At 37.9% G+C, this 16,355-nt stretch overlaps 2 protein-coding genes across 2 annotated transcripts; one reads left to right on the plus strand and one right to left on the minus strand.

Moving 5' to 3' along the window:
* Positions 1-3,262: 3,262 nt before the first annotated feature.
* Positions 3,263-4,066, plus strand: LOC143449881 (general transcription factor II-I repeat domain-containing protein 2-like). The gene has a single exon (XM_076950210.1). It carries the CDS (start codon positions 3,263-3,265, stop codon positions 4,064-4,066), a length of 804 nt encoding a protein of 267 aa, XP_076806325.1.
* A 2,852-nt stretch (positions 4,067-6,918) lies between these two features.
* Positions 6,919-7,773, minus strand: LOC143449882 (uncharacterized). Its single transcript, XM_076950211.1, has one exon. It carries the CDS (start codon positions 7,771-7,773, stop codon positions 6,919-6,921), a length of 855 nt encoding a protein of 284 aa, XP_076806326.1.
* Positions 7,774-16,355: the final 8,582 nt, after the last annotated feature.

The raw sequence follows: 16,355 nt of genomic DNA on the forward strand, positions 1-16,355 counted from the left end.
AGTTTAACATATAACATAGCGTGATAGGCCTAGGTTTATCTGTGCAAAAAATCTGTGGAATGACATCGGTATCGCAGGTAAAATCGTTGGAATGGCCTTGCACAAATTGTTATTAACGGATTTCACTAAAAATCTGAAAAAGGCTGAAATGAACAAAATAGGCCTAGTTTTCGATTTCAGCTCTTTCAGGCGTTTAGTGTGTCCGGCATTAACACTGCATAATTGGTCCTGTTTGGTAGGCTACTGTGTAATAGCCTACATTTCTAAGCTATCTATCTCGGGCTTCTAGGCACTGGAATAACCGCATACCATTAATTTACTGAATGTGGAATCAAAGCAAGTTCTAAAGACTGCTGAAATACGCACATTGCAATACACAATGGTGTTTAAACTGACAAACCAGCCAAGTCTACAACAAGGCTATTCTCTGTAGTAGCCAAAAGTTACTTTTTTCGTGTTTGCCGTGATCATACACTGTATTAAATTGAATTTTGGTAATTACATGATGCTTTTGTTTAGCATCAGGTTAAAACAGCTATGCCGTCAAGCTGTAGCGGTTGCATCAATTATTTACATGCGACATACCACTACTGAGCATGGTATGGAAGGTCTTTATCCGTGCAGTTCCAACTCGCCAACTGCATCTATCCAGAGGCCCAGTGTGGCTTCAGGTCAAAGCGATTCGCAGCAATCGACATGAATCATGATTTGGAAGCCGTGTCTTCCAGAAGTGTCTAGAAGTTCATATGCCAATTTGGTTCGCTTCCATTAACCTCACTTAGGTGTTTGATTTCGTCAGCAAGTCAACAAAAGAGATCTCTTCTAGCTACGGAAAAAGATTGGCCGTCCTCGGGTAGGGCCGGCTATATATCGTATCACATTCTTTATCATCGGACAGAGGAAATTCTTTAGCCGACTTGTACTTTGCTGTAATCTCGGATTGCTCAAGCACCGGTTACCTAGCTAGCAAGTCCGAATGATGCACATATTTTTATTTGTATTGCTTGACTTAAGAAATGTTTATCAGGAGCACTGAACAGGTGAAAGCGTTGGTAATACCCCAAGGGCATTACTATGGTCGTGGAGAAAACTTCCAAACCAAAGGAAACAACTATGGAAAGAAAAAACAAAGATCCTCAATGCTGAAAGTTGTATGCCACCAAGTGAATTGGATGAAAACATGAAAAACAAAATTCGAAAGAATAGCATTGCTCAGATAACACAAGCTGTAGGTTGCTGTGTATGCCATACTATGGTGTAACGGTGTTGTACACCAAACATAAGTAACTACTGTAGTTTCTGTTTTAGTGTGATGACCTTGAAGAAACTGGTGCGACCGTTGATGGAATGGCATAGTTTGTTAATTCAATGCTTTTGGAAACAGGGACATAAGGGCATATTTCTTGGAGCAAAGTGTTCAAAGCATAGATATCTTATATGTAATAACTAGATATACCTTGCTGAAAAGTGAAGCAAGCCTGCGATAACACATGCGCCGAAAAGCGTTGGGAGAGAGTGAGACAAAGGCTAAAAACCAAATGTGAATTGGAGTAGTTCTGTATAGGCCTAATTCTATGGAAGTTTTTCGAAAGGCCGAGGTGTTTGAATTGCACTGTAATGAAATGATTGTTTATCGTTTCTTACCCTGTAAGGACGATCACTTCAATTACAAAGTCCGTCTGTTGAATTGTTTAATGTCCTCGAAGTGAAATGAGTCTCAGGTCGTTGTTTCGCTTCTCTTAATCTTAGAATCAATTGTATACCATGACAACTGTATAAACTGGTTATATTGTTTCTTGTTTAAACGATTACATTAAATAAGACATTGGGACAGCTACATAATAAAGTCGACCACTTTCTAGGGTTAACTTCGTAGACTGTGACGCAATGAATAGCTGTAAATGAAAGAATAACTCACGTCACGAATTACAACGATACACCGGAAGTCATGCATAGGCGACACGTAACGCAATGCTTTGCTTTGCCGATTTCCGTAGTCTATGCGGCATTCGATTTGCAAACAATTTTATAAAATCATCACAGCACTATCACTGACTGTTTTTTGTAAATATTTGTATTTTAGCTTTATCAATGAATAAGCTTGCCTGGACTAATTGCCTACCGCTACCGGAAAGGCAGGGTTGCCATACCGTCCTTATTTATAAGATTTGTCCTTATTTTTGAGTTGAAACTGATGGCAACCCTGCGTATAGGCCTAGCATAAGGCAATGGGGTAGCTCTTCATTCGAGTAACAGTTGCATGATCCAAAGCAGGTGATTGATACATATTTTTTACAAAATCAGGTGTTAATGTGAAAGACACGAAATGAAATATTATGAAACCTAATGTAAATCATACCTTTCAAACATATTCGGTTGTTCTACGAAAGTAATCATTATGAGTAAAGAATTAGATAATGCTAAATAAAAAAAGTTTTTTTGATCGCTGCCGTTAACCAATTTTGTGTTTTTGTATCACAGTTTTGGTGTAGGCTAATGCTGGCTGTAGGTCAAAAACCTGATCGTGAAAAATTCTTTAATAATTTTCTTTATTAATTGTAAAGAATGAAGATCTTCACATCCAATCTCAAAATCATCATCATGGCTTCTTAGGGATGCAAATAAATCATAGTTTTTAACTTTTTCTTAAATTGATTCACACTGGTGTTGACTGAGATGACCCTAGATGGAAATTTTAGGATTTAGTGAAGTAAATCCACAACAAACAACAGCTCAAAAGAGCTTCTCTGCCTGTCTGACCACAGTTACAACACCTGCTGATGGGGTAATTAAAACGTCTCGGTCTTTGACTTGAATGAATGCTAGGTATGGTAGACATTCTGCTGTAGTTGTGGTCATCTCAAGAACTCTTCTCTTGTATAAGTGCTTGAGCACAATACGAGCAAGTGATTCTATCGGTCATTTTTCTAACCAAATAGCCTGAAATGTATCCAAGTTTAGCATCTTGGTATTCTGAGAGCCTATATCAGACGTGGGCAAACTGCGGCTCTCCGGCATGTTTTTTGTGGCTCTTCTAGTCGAATCGTAAAATTACAAAAAAATTGTAAACGCTACCAAGAGTACCGTTAATGAACGTTTCTCTCTTTTGTTTTTCTTTATTTAGGCCAGCATTTTGTTTATGACGTAACACTGGACATAGAATCCGAAGAGTTAGTTAATTGCAAGTCAACGTAAGTTCATTGCTAAGACAGTAAGCTTTAGCTCAGCTTAGTCCACATAAACACACTGCAAAACGAAAACGATGACAACTAACGATAGCAAAAAACGAAAATGTGAAGATGAAAACAGAGGTTTTAATCTAGAGTGGGAAGAAAACTATGCGTTTACTAGTCAAGGAAATAAACCTCTGTGTCTAATCTGCCATACAAAACTGAGACAAAACAAAGGTAGCAATGTGAAACGTCACCATGAAACTAATCACGAGAACTTTTCAAGCAATTATCCACCTAAATCAGATATAAGAAAAAGCAAGTTAACTGAGTTGAAATCTGCGCTGAAAAGTCAGCAGAGGTTTATAAAGATATTCAGCATGGAATCTGATGCAATGACTGAAGCTTGTTTTGTTATGTCTTGGAATATTGCTCGTGCAAAACACCCCTACTCCGATTGTGAATTTGTGAAAAAGAATTTAGCTGATGTTGTGGCAGTTTTGGAACCTAAAAACAAAAATCTTCAGCGGCTAATAGAAAAAATACCATGTTCACGCCGAACTACACAAAGGCGCATATCCCAGATCAGTGCAGATATTAAAGTCACGGTTCAAAATGACTTGAAAAGTTCGGTTGCATTTAGTTTAGCTCTTGATGAATCAACCGATATTCAAGATAATCCACAACTAGCAATATTTGTTCGATACATTTCATCAGATATGACTGTTAAAGAAGAATTGCTAAACTTGGTGGATTTAAGAGAAACGACTCGTGGAATAGATATTAAAAATGCACTCAACGAAGCTTTAGCAAGAGCCAATGTGCCATTTAATAAACTCGTCAGCGTCGCAACTGATGGTGCACCAGCAATGGTGGGTATAAACATAAAGGATTAATTGGACTGATGAAATCCGATCCTAACTTTCCAGAGTTCTTCCCTTTACATTGCATTATCCATCGTGAACATCTTGTAGCCAAAATTTCAAATACGAAGATGTCATAAAAACTGTCATCGAAATTGTAAATTTCATACGTGTTAATGCGAAGAACCATCGACAGTTTCGAAACTTCGTTGAAGATTTGGAGTTGGAAGATGCCCGAAGTGATGTCTCTTTGTATGGTGTTGTAAGATGGCTATCGACCAGTAATCTGCTGAGTAGATTTGTTGAACCCTATCATTGATTTCCTTGAAGTAAAGGGAAAAAAGTACCCCCAACTAAAGAATAATTCATGGATGCAAGACTCAATGTTTCTCACAGATGTAATGTGTGTAATGTAATGTTTCTCACAGATGTTTAAGCATTTCGAGCCAGTTTGAGCATATGGCAAAGATCAGGCACAAAATAAATGGGGTATTCTTTGATTGGATGTCTAATAGCGCCATCAATTTCTGCCACAGTCTGCCCTAACTTGCAACCAGCTTTACACATTGCTTGGAAATTTGCTCTGCAACCATCGCAGGTAACGGTAACAATATTTAAGCCATTCGATGATGCTATTTCAATTGCTTTGAAAATGAGCAACTTTAAATCAGTTGCTGTCATCTTGTTACGTAAAACGTATCCAACTGGATAGTTCCAGCCTTGTAATCCAATTAGCATGAAACCCAATGCTTAACTTGCAACAGCTTCTGTATCAAAAGGAATTAGGCCTTCCCCATAAATTACAAAACTTTCATATTTTCCAGTAAATCTGCATTGCAATGCTCATTAAAGCATAGCCGGAGCATGTGTTGTCAGTATTGGCCTTTTTTTGCAGGTGACCGAAAATATCAAAAGAAAACAGGTTTACAATTGACTGATGATGCCCAGTCTGCCAAAGAGCATGGTGCTGAAATGAAAATGATCGTCATAAGTAATCATAAGCTTGGAGAATAGAAGTATGGATGCAAATGTTTTGAGTTCGTCATTTTATCGGCAACCTTTGGAATTGCGTCCTTTGTTAATTAATTGAGACCTACACAGTTCTTTTGTGATGTTTTTATTTTTAGTACCTACGTGTCAGAGCGTTGTATTTTTTGCACAAATTTTATTTCGTTGGTTTCAGTACTACCAATGCTAAGTAATTATATTTGTGTGCAACACAACTGGAAGGTGATTCTTCAAGGTTTCTTTTATCTTCTGATGCCTTGCTTTTTTTCTTTGAGCTAATAACAACGTTTACCCTTTTTTTCTTTAACGGGATAAATATTATTCCAGTCAATCCGGCTCAAAATAGGGCTTGACCCACCACTAATTGCAAATGTTTTGACCCATACGAGAATAACATACTAAAAATCTGCTGCCAAAAATTTAGTGGAACACCTCTTTTTTGGGGTTAAAAACAAAATGGCCGCCATGTGTCCCAAAAATCTTCATTTTAATGTATCTTTTCACCTAATTCATGTAATTTAGTTCTGTAAAAGAGCTCGTTCTATATTTCTGGTACAAGGAATTTACAAAACAGACACTGGAAAGTTATAAAATAAGATAAAAATTTGTCTTAATAAAATTTTATAACAAAATTTAAAAACAAAACGGCCGCCATGAGTCTCAAAAATCTTCGTTTTTCCTTATCGTTTAACCTAATTCGCACAATTTAGTTCTTTAAAAGACCTAATTTTATCAAACAATTAATAGTTCAAACCAAGGCATCATCATCAGAGTCAATGTCTTCCATTAGGCCTAATGACGAATTTGAACATAACCCATGACATTCACCACATGCAACTGTACATTCTAAACCAAATTTCCGGCATGTGCATCGAAGTGTAGAACAGCCGGTCTTGCAGTTGCAGACAATCATTTCCAGGAACTGAGATGGAGCTGGAGGTTTGTCTGTCATCACAGGCACCAGACTGCCTTCACTAAAACGCCAACCCCACTGTTCCGGTGGCACATCTGTTACATGACCCAGCCACACCTGCACTTGATGATATACCCTGAGACTGTGAAACCTCGCTGCTGATGACGTGGGAGGAAGAGAACATGGGTCTATTGCAGTCGTACTTCTTGCTGTCTTTCCACAGAAAATTTGATATCTTAGATCGTCCAGATTGTCATCTTGCCTTCCATTGTACATGGCAATTAGAGCCAACTTCCCTGCTTTTACAACATCATTTGCATTTGCAGAGAATGACATGAAAGTTGCTGCAGCTGTGCTGAAGTTTTCATCAGTTCTTAGTTTTGTAACAGCTTTCTGTTTGCCTATTCCAAATACCCTTGAAGTGGTATCACATCCCAACAGTGCATGGGCAAAGAGAAGATTATTTGACACAGTTTCTCCAAAAAGTTTTCTGGTGACTGAAATGTTCCAGCACTTTGATGGTTTTTTAGTGCCCTTTTTAGATGCTGTTTGCAAGCAGATGTTGTGTGTGGTATTACTCTTCTTGTAATGTATGAGCAAAATCAGAATGTCAGTATCACTTGCTAAAACTACAGTGTCTTGTTGCTGTGCAGATGACATCGCGGTTTCTACTATCAGGACATCTGCATCTCCTCTGGCATGGTGGACAACACATCCTGCTCTTTCGAGTCTGTCCCCTATCATATGGATTAGTCGCTGTTTATTTTTATGGTTAGCAAGAAAGTCTTCCTTTTTGGTTTGGAGCTTCATTGTTGGATCGAAGATTACTTCAGCCCCAATCCTACCAACAGTTCTTCGGAAGTGAGCACCATCTTTTGTGGAAGGCGAATCTGCGTAACCATCAAACACAACAATACAGGCTCCATATTTGGACATCACATAATCAGTGTACATCTGCATAATTTCATCCCATGCAAGCTCCTTTTGTCCAACGAAGTTTATGGAGCAGGGCACCTCCATATAGTACATGATCGACTAAGGGCTTAGATGGTTTTGGAGCAGACTCAATTGATGAAGACCACAAGAAGTCAGCCAAGGAGGCCTTGTTGGCTGGTGTTATGATGGACTTTGATTCAAACAAGGCTGACGAAAATTGACAAAGTTCATACTGGAATACCTCTGGTAGCTGATTCGTTGTTGTGCCAGCACAGACTAAACGTTGAATTAGGAGGATGGGATCAACACTCACTTCCCTGTCCTTGACTTTGACCGATTCTTTTGCACCCATGGTGATGGCTTGGTGTTTCTTTCTGAAGGAATGCTCAGTCACCTTTATTCCAGGCATTAGTGCAAGGATTTTCATACCTACATCCCATGCTGAGTCACAGTTGACACTGTCACGAGCTGCAATGCCTATCACTATGCTTCTCAGGCTTGGTGGGCCATCCTTTCGAAATGGATTTCTCACTGTCAAATACTGAATTAGATCTTGAATATCTTTCATATCTCTGCTCATCCTTGCTGGGGTACTCTCTTTGTGTTGCTCACTGGTGAGAAATTTCACCCCTGTGAACTCTTGCATGGTTTCATTTACTTGGGCGCATGCTGGTGCAGATAGAACCCAGATGAGTCGTTGTGTCTCTGTCAATCCACGCCCCCTTGTAAGTCCACCCCTTGACTTCAGGCTCTTCATTAGACATTGTTCGATTGTCAGCTCAGTCCAGAGACCAGCCCAGCATCTGTTTGTGCGACGAACAACGTGATGTCCTTCCATGAATTGCTTGTGGACAAGAGGCATCTCACTCTGAAGTTTGGACATCTTGGCTAGGTACAAGTGGACACTTTTCACATAGTGATTGTGACCTGATGCTGCCAAGTACGGAAGCATTAAATACATGGACTGCAGATGCAATGGCCATAAGCCTAGTCGGTCTGCTTTAATGAATTTGCACAGGATTGTGACCATCAAAATGTATTGTAGCCAAAGTCGTGCTGTTCTAAATTCTTTTAGGGTGTCTTTAGTTTGCTGTACTTTCTGTTCTAAGCACTGAAGCACTTCATTCTGATCTAAATCTGATGGAGACACTGCGCCTAATAGTAGTCGTTTCATTAGATGTCTCAACTGAAGAATCAAGTGGTTGTCCTGTTCGTGGTCATCTGAAAAGCACCCATCGGATTCAGGAATATAAGACAACTTGATATCTACTGCTGACGAGGTTAACAGTGGATTAAGGGCTTCATCCACCAAAAGATGTCCTCTAACTGCGCGAATCACTGCTTTTCCGGACAGCATGTGGTAGATAATGGGTAATCACCATCAAAAACTTTTGGAATGCTGCGGCCAGTGCGAAAGTTGATATTACAATCTGCAGCTGGCAAATCGTGTACATAGAGGACTCTCCCCTTGACAGCATCAGCCCAGGTTCCAGGAAAAGCAACACATGCTTGAAGTAGCTTATCACGGAAGTTCAAAGCTCTAATCGGAATAAGCTTATGGTCATTTTTTTTGCCATCATACATATCAGGACATCCACATAATATACAGTTTTCTCTGTAAGAGAAAGTGCATTCTGAACGAAGTGAGTGTTGACCACGATCTTCATCTTGATCTTCCTGACGCTTTTTCATTTGTACCAAGAGTGCTTTTGGATTGGTGTAACGTTTTCTGCACTCCACGTGTACAGACTGACCAACAACAATGTTCAGATTTTCTCCTCTCTGTGCACTTGCTTTCACAATTCCGTCAACACCTTTCGCTGTCAAAGTCACAGCTGCATCACATTCCAGTATAGAATTCGAGCAAAAAACACATTCATTCATAATGTAGAGATATCAATAAAATACAACACACTTACAAGAAGGATATGCAGTCTTTCCCAGATCATCAGATATGGAGAATGAGGTCTGTTGCAGAACTAAATTTTTCAGGCAAAGCAGCGCAATTATCACGATAGTTACGTCCTAATACCAACGGTAATGTTTGTGAAATATTGATCTACAAGTTAAAGAAACATGAATATGATCAAACTAGCAAACTTTTTAAGGGTTTATGTTCGATTTACAGTGAGTTATTAACATAGGTCTTTTGCAGAACTAAATTAGATGAAAAGATATGAAAAAATTAAAGATTTTTGGGACTTGTGGAGGCCATTTTATTTTTTATTAATTGTTATAAATTTTAAAAAGACACGTTTTTGTCTCATATTGCAACTTTCCAATGTCTGTTTTTGGATTCCTGTACCAGAAATATAGAATGAGCTCTTTTACAGACCTAATTTATATGAATTAGGTGAACAAACATGGAAAAATGAAGATTTTTAAGGACACATAGCGGCCATTTTGTTTTTACCCCTAAAAAGGGGGTTCCACTAAATTCCACTAAGTTATTCTGTATGATGTAAGCTTTCAGAAAATGTATGGGTCGAAACATTTGCAATTAGTGGTGGGTCAAACTTGTTTTGACTGGACTATATGGTGGGGCACAAAGATAGGATGGGAAAGAGGAATTAGGGAACGACTTCGTTTTTCAGACATTTTTGTTTACGCTGGCGATTGCGTTAATTTACTCCTTCAACAAAACCATTTGCCTTGAAATGTTTTCCACAAAGTGAACTGATTTTTGTAATTTTGATTCGCTTAAATTTGTCTCTCTTCATTGTGACTGTCAATTTTTTTGCGAAGTTCTTGGTTTGATAACGAAAATCTATGGAATGATATTTTATCAATATCTGTTTTTCCAGATCAATTATTCTTACAGTTATACGCCAAACAAGTAACCAAGAAATAAATATTTCTAAAATGAAATAATGAGTGTTCTATTGTGCAACATGATGGCATTTGCTAACAAGATCTGGGTGTTTTTGACGTAATGTTGATTTGCCACAGCATTCGTTAATTTAAATTTCATAGAATAGGCCTACTTCTGGTTAACAAAACGTTTCACACGTTTGTCATTGAAGTAAAGTAATGAAGAATGTCCTTGATTTATTGCATCACAATAAACAACTGTCCCAAATCAAAAACATCTGCTGCAGACAATTTTACAGCTAGACAGAATTCGGTTTTATGTAAAACATTTCAAAAATGGTAGTAGAAGTTTTTAAAAATACATTCTTTAAGATTTTATCTAAATTCGTTTGAAACAATTATGGGAAATGGGTGGTGTTGTAATGGTTTAGGGATGGCCTAAGCCAAACCAAGTCTTTTAGTCTTATTGTCTGACTCGTATGATTGTCTTTGACTCCGTTGCGTTTACTGTCTCTGTTCTGCTTCTTAAATCAACACCAACTTCGTAAATTCAAATCGTTATATTGTCCGAATAACTTGTCCGCATTAGAATATTTACACCATGATTCCAATTCCCAATATCTTAGCAATTACTTCAATTTACAGGAATAATTCCGAAAGAAAGAATTTCTCTGAATACTAGAAGAGAGAAGAGAGCGATTTAAATCCAACATTTGTTTTTATACTAAAATATTGACCAATCAGCTTTTGCCAATTAGCCCATAATCACGTGCACATAATTCCAATCTAAGCTTTTTTCTCACAAAGAATTCAAATCGATTTGTTATGTGTGCAGAGACCACTTGACACTCTTAACTACGTCACAGGTCAATTGGAACTATTTTTATGACTACCATTTTCTAGAAATAATGCATTAGCTACGTACAAACTATCATACGATCAATATGACGCTACTTGAAATACTTCAACTACCGTCAGCACGCTACAAGCTTTGCAAACATTATTATCTGCACTGGAGAAGAATCAAAACTTATGCAATGCCAATTTATATAATGATTGCAATTATGCAATTGTCCGAACGCCACACAATCATAAGAGCTAATGTTGCTTGCAAAACATTAAACAAAATTAACATTAGCATAAAATTTAGAAACAAGAAAGTAATTAGTAATTACTAATTATACACATCACGAAGTGTTGTTGAGAAGTTGAAATGGAAGTGTTTCATTCAAAATCTTGAAGATAACCGTCATATTCAGGTAAAACTTACTTAGACAAATTTAACTTACAAATAAGAAGACAAACCTTAAAAATTACTTTCCGGGAAGACAAACTGTGAGTCATTCGACATTTTGAGGTCATGATGCCTGGTACAAATTTGGCATCTTGTAGAAATTTGGGGGGGCACCATAATTCAACGATACGCTCTATGTGTAAATATTTTTCGTCTTTTATAGCAGGGCTTTGAATTCTAGCCGATTTTCTTTAGCCAGATGGCATTAGCTGTTAGCTGTCATAATCGCTAATTGTTATGTAACATTATTAATCGCAGGCAAAACTGCTATATTATTGATAAATGTAATGAAAAAATTAATATGAGCAACTTATGTTATGCTAGTCCACAAAGTTGTTATTCAAGCATTAAAAGAGTAATAAAGTTCCCTAAATTAATGAATTACAAAATGTTTTTCTCCAAACTCTCTCCTACATGTACGTTTTCGGATCCTTTACAAGAGATCTTAGGCGTTAGCGACTAATATTACCCGGTCAAATTTTTCCAGCCTTAGTTTTTAGAAGCCATTTGATTTTGAACCGATGAATACAAAGCCGTGTTGACGATACAAGCGATGTTTTGTTATAAACAGCAAACCAGCATACATACGAGTGAATTATCTGAACACAAATATGTAAGTAGAAGTCGCTTAATACTATTGACTATTGACTTGGATGGACACGGTTAGCATTCAAAGGACCAAGAAACTTGTTTTGGTTAATTGCGCATAAACTGCTTGTTTCATCAATCAATGCCGACGTCACAAGAAAGTAAACTGTGTTACTTTGACACCAAGTCCAACGTCATAAAGCAAGCACGCAAACACATGTGTTAGGCCAGAGGTCGGGAACCTATGGCTCGCGAGCCAGATGTGGCTCTTTTGATGACGGCATCTGGCTCGCAGATAAATCTAAGCTGGCATTTCTTAGCACAATTGTTACGAATGAAACTTTTCTGTTCGTTGTAGTTTTGTCATTTCTGTACCATGCAGCACCAGAAATCACAATAACAGTAATTAGCATGTTATTAAAGAGTAAATTCAGACATTTAGGCCTACCGTTGTCTAAAATAGTTGGTTTTGCTTAAAAATGCACACGTTAGTTGCATTAAGTGTTGAAAAATATTATATGGCTCTAACGGAAATAAAAATTAACAATATGTTGCTTTCATGGCTCCTTCGCCAAAAAGGTTCCCGACCCCTGTGTTAGGCAAAAGTTAAGTTTTGCTAGGTCTGCAGCTCATTTCATAACGAACCCCAGTGAAAGAGTCACACCTGAGTGTTGGTAAGAAATTATGCTTAAAACAAGTTGTTGTTTTTGCAGCTCGTTTTCGATCGAATCTGCTGAAAATTTATATCGGCTTCGTGTTTCCGGATACAGCGGAAATGCAGGGGACAGTTTAACATTGCACAATGGTCGCCCATTCTCGAAGGAAGATAACGATTCCGAGTACGTCATCTTATGTTCAGGAACAATTGTGTTCAACTTAATAAACATTAAGTGCTACAAACTCAGTAGGATATTCAGTTATATCCTGCAAGTAACGTATAAGATAGAACATAAATAGTTGCAACAAAGTAATTTTAATCTTTCATGTTTCAATTTAATAGTAGTGGAAACTGCGCAACTAACTATTGAGGAAGTCAAGGATGGTGGTTTGGTAGCTGCTTCCATTCAGCGCTCAATGGAGTCTGGATGCGTCAATCAAGTGGAGGTGGTCGTGGAATTATCTGGTATCATTGGAAGGGTTACTTCGAACCTCTTAAAGAAACTAAAATGAAACTTCGTTGCGACTGAATGGAATCCACGAGTTAATTTTAACCAACCAATTAAACATTGAACTGTACTTAGACCGGCAACGCAGCAAACTGTATAAGTTGACACGTGCATTACATCATAATATACTCTCTCTGTCATTCCGTTATACCGCACGTCATAATATGATATAAGGTTTCTATGTCCAATTTGTTCCGAGCATTGTGACGTACAGATGTGGCATGACGTAGTGTAAGTTTTTCATTCAAAACTCCTGGACATTGCCTTCGTATTCAGGTAAAACTGAAGGTTACAAACGTAACTTATAAAGAACTAAACCAACCTTACAAATTTCTTTCCGGATCATGGGAAATTTCATGTCACAATGCCCGAACAAATTTGGCACGACAAGGTCATTCAATTACATGTTCCACGTGTATGTATTCGCCATGTTTTTATTAGGGCTGGGAATTTTAGCCGATTTTCTTTTACCGTTAGCTGGTGGTTAGCAGCCATATCCGCTAATTGTCATGTCACATTATTAATCGCAGGCTAAACTGCTATGTTATTGATAAATGTGATGAATAGTGTTATATTAGCAACTTATGTTATGCTAGCCCACAAAATTGGTATTCAAGCATTAAAATGATTAACATAGCAACCAATTTCCCTGAATTAATGTATTACAAAAAATTGTACGCCAAATTCTTTTTTATTAGCGGCTAATATTAACCGACCAAATTGTTCCAGCCCTAGTTTTTACGAGACATTGTTTTAGAAACCGCTAAATACAAAGCCACGTTTACGATGTAAGCGATGTTTTGTTATAAACAGCTGACCAGCATAGGCTACATACGAGTGAGTAAAATGAACACAAATATGTAAGTAGAGGTCGCTTAATACAGGGACCGATCTATTTCGGTCCTAAACCCGAAGCCACATAATTATAGACCTGGATCGACATAGTTAACTATCAAAGGACCAACAAACTTGTTTTAGTAATTTGCGCATAAAGTGCTTGTTTTATGCCAAGATTATAAGTCAACGCTGACGTTACAGGAAAGTAAAGTGTGTTACAGATTGACACCAAGTCACACAGCATAAAGCAAGCACGCAAAAGACATGTGTTACGTAAAACGCAGATGTTTAGCCAGGTCAGCAGCTCCTTTCACGACAGTCTCCAGTGAAAGAGTCAAATTTGAGTGTTAGTAAAAACTTATACTTAAAAACTACACCCAGCAGATGCATCGACTTAACGCTAAAATTAGAAGAGAAAAGATCACATTAAAAGTATGGAGTACAGACAACGCCGTATGCTATGCCCACATGCCCTATGTTTGCGCATAAGCTGTAACCAACACTCACTAACCGAACTGCCCCATGAACTCTGAACATTTTAGGAAGAAACTGGACGGGGAATTTGCGTATTTACGATGAGTTTGTTTTGCATCATACATATTTTTAACATTTCCCGTCTTGGCGTCAACTGTCGGTTCATTCCTAAGAGCCAGATTAATGATTGGTTTGGAGACACGGACAGAAAAGGATTAGATCGTTCCGGGTAAAGAGTTTTTCGTACTTTTGGTTGATTTTCTTAGGGCAGTTGTTTGACCGTGGCTCGAGCCTGAGTGTATGTTGACTTGTTCCATTTAACTGTTAGTTTTTATCGTTATACTATTTCTATTGTTTCTATTAAATCACTTTTATTCTTCTTAGTGCCACGACCCGCCGTTATAGTGAAAATGAACCTGGCTTTTAACTTGCTTTTATTGAAACAAACGCTTATTCTTTTAGAGAACTTGCATACACAAACAGGGGGCCTGTAGATCAAGGCCCAGAAGCGAACGCCTCACTCCCCTCACCCTAAAATCACTACTGCCTATAACAAATCGTTGGTTTAGTGTTTTCTGCATGGAAAATTTTATGCCCAATCTCTTTTAAAAGGATAACAAACCTTTATATTTAAATACCGGGTTTCAAGCAAGTAGGCCACCACAGATCAAAAAGTTTTATTCTTATTTGAAAATGTCAAATTGGCATGATGTGGTTTATTTCACGGCGACTTGTGTAAGCTTGGTTTCGCGATGTGAAGTCAAATTGAACAAATATTTCGGCTGCGTATTCCAATAGACGCGTTTAAGTATGAAGGAAGCCATTTTTACCAATTGCAAAAAGAAAAACTGAATTTTGATAAATTGAGATTTGGTTCTTGGACCTTCATTCATCCAAACTGTACAATCTTAATTCTAAACTATGTTTCAACTCCTGTCACGAGAATATCTTTTCGCGCATGTTATAAAAAGCACTGTATTTTAATGTTATTTAATTCAATTTTTAAGGCACTAGTTTGCAGTATAGTTTGTTGTTGTGTAGTAATATTTTACCGAAGCATGTCACGCTCCCCGCTAATCCTTTTTCTCGTTGATTAATGAATGTGGATGGTACGATGGTTTGGTGACCAAGAGTTGAGTCAGCCTACATTTGGTTTTAATACAAGAAAGACGATTGATTTTATTAAAGAAATGCTCATAAAAGATAGGAGAGCAGAAACTGGCTAATCGACTAGCCGTAAAAGCAGGTGGTTTCCTGGCAAAGGAAAATCTTGGTTACACTCCCATTAAATGATCTTCAGTTTAATTCTCAGAATAGTTTTCAACCCTTCGCCTAAGAAATGGAGAGTAAATGAGACCGACCAAATTCTGTCTTATTGCCTTGAACATGAAGGAAGCAACAGACCATGGCTGCAGTGAAATCGGAAATAGAGCATTCCAATCTTCTGATGACGTAACACACTCAGGAATGAATCCCGGCCTCCGACTAACAAAGGATCAATTACGTACCAGTTAGTATAATTATATATCGCCTATAAGCCTACCATATTATTCTATGTGATTTCTTCAACGATTTGAAAGTAGCTGTTATTCTGTACAAGCTGCCTCTCCATCTACCACTAAATTGTAGTTGTCAAATTTTAACCATAAAGCAGTAAGCATCCAGCATGTGCATGGTTACCTTGCCTGACAAGCACTTTGACACTGATTGCTATATGATGAAAAAAACTGAAATAAAAAAAAAATTATAAGATAAGTTTTCTTTCATAAATTCGGGCGTTTGTTTTCCCAGATCGGAGTTCGCAAATCTGGTCATTTAATTGAAAAATGATCCTGGAACACTATTTGACCCATTGGTTTCTTATAAAAAGATTTTCCACAACACCACCACCTATAACGACAACGTCGTGACATCTCTTTCTGGTTCATAAATGTTGATGTGCCTGTCAAAGAAGATTCCATAACGGAGCGAGAAGCAACGTCATCACATCTATACTGAGATCATCATCGATGTGCAATTGTGCTGTACAATCTAGTGCTCGACACCAACATTATTTCCATATTTGGCCTCAAGAAACCGGGCTTCCGCCTGGGATGGGGTTTCTTTTACGGTGGGTTTTATTTTCCCATCCACTGATGTACAGCATTGGACCTACAAAGGATCAGCAATCTGTGGCTTGAACATATCACCTGCTCGTCTGCTGTAATCTGGATAACCTGACTTCAAATGTGGAACGTTTAGCTGCTGTATTTCTGTGTTTCTTAGCCGTGCAACTTGTCATCAGCAAGTTGACAC

The sequence above is a fragment of the Clavelina lepadiformis genome, chromosome 3 (genome assembly GCF_947623445.1).
Source record: "Clavelina lepadiformis chromosome 3, kaClaLepa1.1, whole genome shotgun sequence".
In the NCBI taxonomy this organism is placed as follows: domain Eukaryota; kingdom Metazoa; phylum Chordata; class Ascidiacea; order Aplousobranchia; family Clavelinidae; genus Clavelina; species Clavelina lepadiformis.

Coding starts and splice junctions, on each gene's coding strand:
- LOC143449882 (XM_076950211.1), bottom strand. CDS start 7,773: ATGTCCAAACTTCAGAGTGAGATGCCTCTTGTCCACAAGCAATTCATG.
- LOC143449881 (XM_076950210.1), top strand. CDS start 3,263: ATGACAACTAACGATAGCAAAAAACGAAAATGTGAAGATGAAAACAGA.